Source organism: Wasmannia auropunctata, unplaced genomic scaffold, assembly GCF_000956235.1.
Source record: "Wasmannia auropunctata unplaced genomic scaffold, wasmannia.A_1.0 LD336067.1, whole genome shotgun sequence".
Taxonomy (NCBI): domain Eukaryota; kingdom Metazoa; phylum Arthropoda; class Insecta; order Hymenoptera; family Formicidae; genus Wasmannia; species Wasmannia auropunctata.
In genome coordinates, this window is record NW_012026823.1 from 454,862 (window position 1) to 463,625 (window position 8,764).

At 39.7% G+C, this 8,764-nt stretch overlaps 1 protein-coding gene across 1 annotated transcript; it reads right to left on the minus strand.

Annotated features, from left to right (window-relative positions):
* Positions 1–1,931: 1,931 nt before the first annotated feature.
* LOC105450243 (fatty acid synthase-like) lies at positions 1,932–4,091 on the minus strand. Its single transcript, XM_011689994.1, has 4 exons — positions 4,043–4,091; positions 3,359–3,766; positions 2,254–3,278; positions 1,932–2,177 (listed from the first exon to the last, which is right to left on the minus strand). The coding sequence occupies exons 1-4, from the start codon at positions 4,089–4,091 to the stop codon at positions 1,932–1,934; spliced, it is 1,728 nt and encodes a 575-aa protein (XP_011688296.1).
* Positions 4,092–8,764: the final 4,673 nt, after the last annotated feature.

Below are 8,764 nucleotides of genomic sequence, written 5' to 3' on the forward strand. Positions count from 1 at the left end.
ATTTTCAGAAACCAATATCTCGGCTTCCAGGAATCGCAGGACATTGTTCCTTAGCGCGTTCTGAAGGGTAAGGCCTTTACTTTAAAATGGTCTAAGTGAGATTTTTCGTCCCAATAAACTGTTTTTTTTACAAAAACCAAAAGCAGAGAGTGTTTGAGTCTTAAAAATATTATGACATTGCAGCCTTTCATGGGCAAAGCAACAACGAGGCGAGAAACGTCACCACATTAGTTTTGAAGCCGAAAATATTTCTTTTAAAATGGCAAAAAGAAAATTGTTCTAGTTTGCCTAGAAGCTGAGTTATCAGGTTCCAAAGTAGACCCTGTTTTTTGCAAGATTTTGATCAAGTACTGCCGGCATTTGATATGCACCACGAGAGAAGGTTGCTCGGTCAGAGTTTGCACATTATTGTGTGTGCGTGTGCGTGCGCGTGCGCGTGCGCGTGCGTGCGTGCGTGCGTGTGCGTGTGCGTGTGTGCGCGCGCGCGCGCGCGCGCGCGCGTGTGTGTGTGTGTGTGTGTGTGCGCGCGCGTGTGCGTGCGTGCGTGCGTGCGTGTATGTGCGTGCGTGCGTGCGTGCCTGCGTGTGTGTGCGAAAAAGAGAGAGAGAGAGAGAGAAAATGTAAACGCATGTTTATGCGCGCGTGTAGTCAGCTGATCGTCGCGAGGGTCTCGCGTACCGCCTGCCGTCGGACTGTAAGTTGCGCCGCCCCTGTCTACCTTCTGTACGCGGCCCGTAATTCGCTAACTATTTCTCTTTATAACTTGAAAACTAAGCTCCGCTAAAATGTTTGCCAAAGGAAAAATCGTCTCAGAATACGGTCAGAAATATGTATGTTTAAGGACACTATACTTATTCTGAATAATATAATATTATAATAATATAATAATGTAATATTTTACGAATAATTACGAATAATATAATAATGTAATATTTTACGAATAATTACGAATAATATAATAATGTAATATTTTACTAATAATTTTAAATTGATTCTAAAAGAATTTATTTTGTTTCATAAATCTAATAAAAATTAATCAATTTGGTTAAATAAAATGAGGATTAAAATGTGAGTCTACTTTAATTAAAAATTTTTAATCATAATTTGTTATCAAACATAAACATACATGAAAAACAGAATATTAAGCAAAATATATGTTGAATTTTAATGAATCAGGAAATTTTATAATACTTTCTTACGACACTATTTTTATCATCTTTTTTTCATTGATGTAATTTTTTTGTACGTATGTTTTGTTTGGTATAAATCATATAAAATGCAAAGCTGATTCACCAAAAAAAATTTGATGATCACTAAACTGTTGATCTGTTTTGCCCCCTAATTTTGGAGCGAATTGGATATTTCCTCTTCTTCATTTTTCTATTGTGCGATAAAAAATATTATACATATATATGTATCTATAATATTATTTTATTATTCGAAATTGAAGCTACAGTTCTAAAGATTAAAAATTCATATAGAATAAAATTTAATAATATAAGTTGTTTTTGTCTACCTTTTTGTCAATAATGAAAAATTGATCCGATTTGCCTCGATCTACCCCATATAGATTTCGGATTAGTTAAAAGAAAAGAAAAGGTTTTGTCAATAATGAAAAATTGATTTGATTTGCCTCGATCTACCCTATATAGATTTCGGATTAATTAAAAGAAAAGAAAAGGTTGAACAATTTATAATCTCGTCTACTTGTGTACTGCTGGCGTCATCTGCAGTGTCGTGATATTAAAATATTGTCAGCTGTAAAATGACATATTGCAATACATTTTACAAATTAAAAGTTTATGACAATCTCTTACAATAAGTGTGTGCTGCTGATAAGACTACGTACAGAATGATTCCTAAGACTTACGTGCTCCCTAACCTTTTATTTTATTAATTGTAAATCGATTTTTTCAATGAGATTTTTTACATTACCCGTATGAAGTTAGTCCCATTATTCTTTGTCCATGCATATTAAATCCAATATATTCTAGGCCTAGTAGAAAATCATAATCACGTTCAAAAAATCCAATAGATTCGGCGGCAATTCTTCCAGTAGCCAACATAATATCTTTAAAATTGAGAGGCGCATAAACTACATTAATGAAATCTTTATGCTTAAAGCCAATAGGTACTCTGTTTTGTACCCAACAAAGAGTACTTAGATCTCCTTTTACCTACAATAATTAAATGTAAATTAAATGTAAATAATTATCATTTAAATAAAATTTGTAATAGAATTTCTTGACTCACCATTTGTGTGATATGAGCATTCTGTACACATTTTTGTTCCAACGATGGTAATGGAAAATGCCTATAGGATCCCCAAATGTTACCGGAACGTATAACATTAATAGGCAGATCCAACAGCAGCTGTTTCATGTACAATGGGTCTTGCAAAGAAAAAGTGGATGCTTTGTCATCTTGAATAAATATGCCTCTAATCATTTCGCCTCCTGGTTCTTTTCGCAAACAGTTAATAAGACCTAGTAACCCGCATTCAAAATCCCCTTCCGCGACTAATATGATTCTCATATCTACACTAATCTCATTTTGCATAATCATGATTGATTTCAGTTCATCTACCCATGAAAAATTATAATTGTTTACATGTACAATCCGCTGATTTCTCGTAACATTTTGTGTTTTTCTTAACAATAAAAGTGTCTTTTTGTTTATTTTTTTCTTTAGTATAATATCCAATTCATATGTTTTCAAGCATGAATCATTGTAGACTGCAATGGATTCCTCCAGAGTTAGTAAAAAACCTTGCGGCATTAACAGAGACAATAACTGTTCATATAATTTTTTACTATTTTTTGTCAAAATATTGAAACCAATGACCATCAAACAATTTTCGTCTCTGGACAACTTAGTAATCTCCGTTGTAGAAACATTGTTTGGTAAAAAAATATTTTGGAATTTTTCATGAGACATTACAAGTTTAGTATGATGTCGAATCTGCGGTAAATTACTTAAGATTTCATTCACGAGTGGAAAATTTAAATCTTCTAATATTATTTTATCTGTATCTTCGACAAATTCGATAATTTTCACATTTATCATATTGTAACATTCAAGTGCAATGTGTACTGCCATTCTTATTGCATCTTGTAATGACATAGTTTCTAAATCATGGTGGGCAACAAATTTATATTCTTCAAGAACAGTATTAACTGATTTCTGTCGCTGAAATATAGATGTGGCCACAGTACCACAAATTTCTATTCCTCCGGATATTATAGCGTCTAGAAACTTATAATGACGAACAGAAAATTCTGTAATGTAGCGCAGAAAAGAAATTTCATCGGACCATGATTTGAATTTGAATGTATTATATTATGCTTATGTTACTTACGTTTTTCTTCAATTGGATAATCATGAATAAGCCTCATTAACTGCATGTGATATTTCGGATCAATTGTCAATTTGCGAATTCTTGTAGGAAGTAGAAGACTTCTTGTATTCTTTCCTAAAATCATCATCTGTAACATATTATCTATAAATGTTACCCAATTGTATGTCCAAACGATGTGACCGTTCGATCCCGTAATTGATGAGCTTTTTAAACCACGAAATACACCGGTATATTGATAACCACGGAGCCTTAATTCTTTATAAATATCTTTGGTATTCATTTCTTCTTTTTCGTCAACATGTTCAACAAGGTTAACACATATTTTTTCACTTTGAATATTGGTTGGAATTCGTACTGTTCCAGTGACAATAGCATTGTCTCCTTCGGTTATTTCAAACTTGTTACTACCTAGATATAGATAAAAATTTTTTAATCATAACGTGTTATATAAAGTCTTTAAGATTATTTACACTACTTTCAAAAGGAAAGGATTTTTATAAAAAATGTTTCATATAAAAGTTGCATCTAAAGGAAAATAAAGGTAAAATCAATTTTCTAAAAAACCGATTTTTCACATAAAGGTTATCGTCATTTTTTTTAACAGAATGTGTTTGGGAATAAGTATCATTATTATCGTCATAATTGTGATATTCGCCCAATTGTTAATGTATTTCGTAAAATCACCCCCTCTTTGATCACACATCGAATGATAGGGAATCGCCGTGTACCACATTGTATCATGTATTGGTCTTTGTCTCGCGTGCGCCCTTCTAATTGTATGTACATCGCGTACACGACGCAGGACCCCCTGCACAGCGCCCGAAAATAAGTTCTTGCGCATCGTTCGTCGCTCGCGATCGATGAGTTCGCTGCCAGATCCGGATCGATACGGATCATTCTTGCTTATTGTCGTCGTTTTGCGTGTTGCATGATATCGTTTTCGGTTATATCATTTTCGTTAATCGCATCTGTGTAAAAGTGCAAATCGCCTTGTGCATAACCAAACCAGTGTCACTTATTAATTCGCCGTTTGCGCCAATGCGATCATGCGAACAGTGTGTGATTCCTGCATTCCGCATGTTTCGTCGTTCTAAAAGATTTCTGTTTTGTTCATATCGCGCTTTCAAGATTTCCGTGCCGTTCGTATCGCATATCCCAAGATTTTCGTTCCGTATCCATTCGCGCATGTAAGACTTCTGAGTCGTGTATAATGAAGTGGCTCGGCATTCCGTGCGTGACATTTTCCGAATTATACCGTGTAGTCGCCAAAGCACTCACCTTGCCAATTATATAATTAATTTGATTAGTAAAAAAATGACCAAACGACTATTTCGATTTCGTTATTTGAAGATTACCCCACCTGGGTATGCGAATCTTCCAATACAAGGTTGTGTTAGCAACACGCAAATAAAATGGATGATTTCTTTTACATAATATTCTTTTAATTATTTTGACATAAAATAAAAACTGTTCATTTTTTAACTTCAACTTAATACTTTTATGTCTTCTGTTTCCGATCGATAGGTATCAGATTTGCAGCTGAGAGTGTGAAGTGTGTGAGTGAGTGACGTGATAGAGGAAAGAAAGCGTGGCGTATAGGGCAAAGAGAGGTGGAGGGAGCTGAGGGTAGATGGATTGTGGCGGGGAAGGGAGGAGGAAAGGGATGAGAGAGTGAGGTGAGTAAACGGGATAGGAGGAGAAGAAAGAGGAGTTGGAGAAAGAGTGGCGCTGTAAGCCTTAGAACATATATAAATGAAAGGGGAATGGGGAATCAAAAAGCGTCCGATGGAAGTGAAAAAGGAAATCATATACCTCTCTTTCTTGCTCTTTCTCTTGCTTTTTCGAAAGTGCGCATGCGCATTGTTTGGCGAATTTAGCCGCGCGCATGCGCACTTTTGAAAAAGCACTTGTAAGAGAGAGATACCTCTCTCTCTTGCAAATGCTATCGGACGTGGACCTCTCTGTTCATCTTATGGGCATTCCTCTTCCATTTATGGGTGCGTTTTGATATTCACTGTAAGTACAGGCGTTTTGACGTAATTCAGTAGAACTTTAAGAACGTTCCGTTATTACTGAGACTGATTTTTCCGTACATAGCGCTGCAATAACGGAACGGTATCTACAGTACTTATAGCACTGGCAGTAAATATTGGAACGCAGCTATCTATCAGCAAGTTTAGTGTTTTTTATCAGCAAGAATGGAAATTATTCCATAATTCCATACTTCCATACTTCTTTCCATACTTCCTATGCAAAGAATAGACTTCCCATAAGTTGTCACGCGCTCGGCGAGGTTCAAGGTTCGCGCGAGCGCAGATCAAAAACGGAAAGAGGAAAATCGTGAACAATTTCGGGAGGGAAGGTGTTAGTCCTCTTATGTAGGTCCCTCCTGCGATCGACAGGGAGGCGCGACGCGAGAGTTGGGCGCCAGACGTGCTCGGGGGCAACGTCGTTCGCGAAACTTACAGCAAACGCGATAGCGCGAAAAAGATACTTGTATTCGACGATACCCAGAATCCCCAAAACGAATGCTTCTCCCGAAGTCGATCGCGTGAGGGCCGGCCGGCTCTACCTAAGCAGAGAAGCAGGGCGGAAACGGAGGGCGAGTTATGAGACTTTCGACGGAATGGCGGTGAGCGGGCGAAAGAATGCGTACGCCAGAAGTAAAATAAGAAAGAACACTTTAATAAACGCTTGGTACGGCGATATCAAATGCTCAAGAAAAGATATTATATATAATTAACAAAAAAAAGAAAATAAGGAAAGAATAGACTTGGCGATATGCAACCGAAAATAATCTAGTAAATTCTTTAAAAAGAAAAAGTTCCGGCAAACGAAAACGCAGTAACAATAGTACGCTCAGTCCGATACCTTGGTCGCAGAGGAATACATTGGCCCGTGCGTCGACGTAGTTAACGGGCGCACGCGCACGCCCGGATCGGCAACCGGAAATAGTGCGACGCACAACTTAATCTACTCCGTCGGAGCCAAATTATATAAAATCGGACCGGTAGACGAAAACGCGATCAGAACGATACGACAGTTGAGTACGGTAAAAGAATCTATCTCAGTACGATGCGGGCACCAATAACAGTCAAGAACACTCGCGCTGAGTAGCCTCAATAACAAGCTCGCAAGACGGACAAACGTACGGAAACGAAAAACGAACAATGAATTACTTGCGTCGATGTACAACGGAATCAAACGCACGATAGAAATACGCGAAGACGTTAGGTACCCGCGGAATCGCGGACACACGCACTTACGATAAACTCGCGCACTCGTGCACGAGGGCTTTGCGGCACATTCGCGGGGGCGATCTCCGGGCGGCTCGATACGCGACTCACGACACTTCCGGTAGCCCACGACAGATTCCTGTGGGAACCCTCGCACTTGGGGACGCCGGCAACCAAATACTACGAAACACGCGTCGCCAGAAGGGCGCACGCGACGAGACTCGAACACGAAAATGGCGTTTCCGTCCGCAGAGTGGGATCGCGAATGGGATCCGCGACCTGCCCGTGGCTTTACAGCGCTCGGAAACAAAGGGTCACCTCACCGGCACGCTCTTCTCCTCGGGTAGCCTCCAGGGGTCCCTCCGACAGGCCGGCAGCACGTCTCTATCTCTCTCTTTCTCTCTCTCTTTCTCTCTCTCTTGCTCGCTCGCTCGGTCTTCCACACGCTAGCGGGGTTCGCACGCAAAAGCGGCGTAGATCGCGTTCGATACGCGATCAATGCCTGCACCCCCTGCCTGGGGGTGCGCAACATAGCGGCGCACACGGTCGCGACCAATCGCGGCGCGCCGCGGGGGCCCGGCCGTGACACGGGCGTATTTGGCGACTTTTCCGGTGGGCGCCTCGCGTCCTCGCGATAGCGCCCTGGAGAAATCACCGGCCTTGTGGCCCTTCGCGGGTCTCAGATTCTTTGCACGCCTTCCTGGCCGCGCCCCTGGCGGCTCTCGTAAGTCCTTGCGCGCGGTCACGCTCTCCGCTCGTGCGCGCTTCGTCGCCTGATCGCCGCGTGTCCGGTGCGTGCCCCCTTAGCTCCTGCGCCAGGTCGCCTGCACTCCAAGCCCTTTCCTCTGTCGGTGGTCTTGACTTCTCGCCGTCGTTGCTCCTCGCGCTCGGTGAGGCGCCGTGTTACATACAAAAAGTTTAACCGAATTAGCATAAAATACGCGATTGACTCTCGGGCCTCCCGGAGACCTCGGTCTCGCTCTAAATAATCGCGGCTGTCGGACCGGCAAAAAGGGCGCGAACCCGCGCCTTGTGACGGCGGCGGGACGCTGCTCCGCTGCAGCGGGCTGCAACGTCACAAAGTATATTATTGCTTGTTGCATTTTGCATAATATTTGTTTACTACGTGGAGATATAAAAGAAACGCAATTATGTATTGCCAGATTTTTAATAACTACTGTACAAAAGAACAAATAATTTCTTGTTTTATGTCTAATGTCAGTGATTACGGTTCTCATCCTAATGGACTGTACCCTGTTTTGATAAAAAACTTCAATGAACAATAAAACAATTAATGACTAATTTCGCTTACTGTAGTAACAATGTGATATATATCAATTGAAACCTCTTCGATTATTAGATATGAGTTGATGTAATGTAATATATTTATAAGAATAAAAGTCTCAAACTTAAAAATATATATATATTATAATTATGTGAATAGTTCTTATTAATAATAAAGTCTTTTTTAAAGATAAGATAAAAAGATAAACATTGTGTGATATACAGGGTGATTCAGAATAACCCCGGTGTCCCTGTAAAGACGTATTCTTGACTCAATTCTAAGACGATTTTTTCTTTACAAAAATTTTGTCCGAAGCTTAGTTTTCAAATTATAACGAGAAGTAGTTAGCGAATTACGGGCCGTGTACGGATAGTAGACAGGGGCGGCGCAACTTACTGTCCACCGGCAGGCGGTACGCGGACCGTCGTGACGATCGGCTGACTACACGCGCGCATAAACATGCGTTTACATTCTCACTCTCTCTCTCTCTCTTTTTCACACACACACACGCACGCACGCACGCACGCAATATCTTACCTTTTGAAAGATTTGTCGACTTCTCGAAAAAGATGGATTAATTCAAATGTGATTTCCACGTAATGAGTGTTTATTTTAACAATTTTTGATAGTTTTAATGCAAACGTCACAAGTTATCACTGACACAGATCAAATAATTAGATAATTCATTTTTTTTGCAAACCGTGTCATTTCAATATTTCACACTCAATTCACATACAAATTATTCACTTGAAGAAATTACGAAAAATCTTCTAATATATTTACTTAATATCTGTACTATTATGTACTTTATAATCACTGACGATTAATTATCCGTCCACTGAAAAATCACACGAAGAAAGAAACACCTGTCTCTTATACACATCT

Excerpts from the sequence above, each read along its gene's own strand:
- LOC105450243 (XM_011689994.1), bottom strand. The coding sequence starts at position 4,091 with ATGTGGTACACGGCGATTCCCTATCATTCGATGTGTGATCAAAGAGGG. Across the intron at positions 3,279-3,358 it reads TTATCCAATTGAAGAAAAAC|AATTTTCTGTTCGTCATTAT; the intron begins GTAAGTAACATA and ends GCTACATTACAG. Across the intron at positions 2,178-2,253 it reads ATGCTCATATCACACAAATG|GTAAAAGGAGATCTAAGTAC; the intron begins GTGAGTCAAGAA and ends TAATTATTGTAG.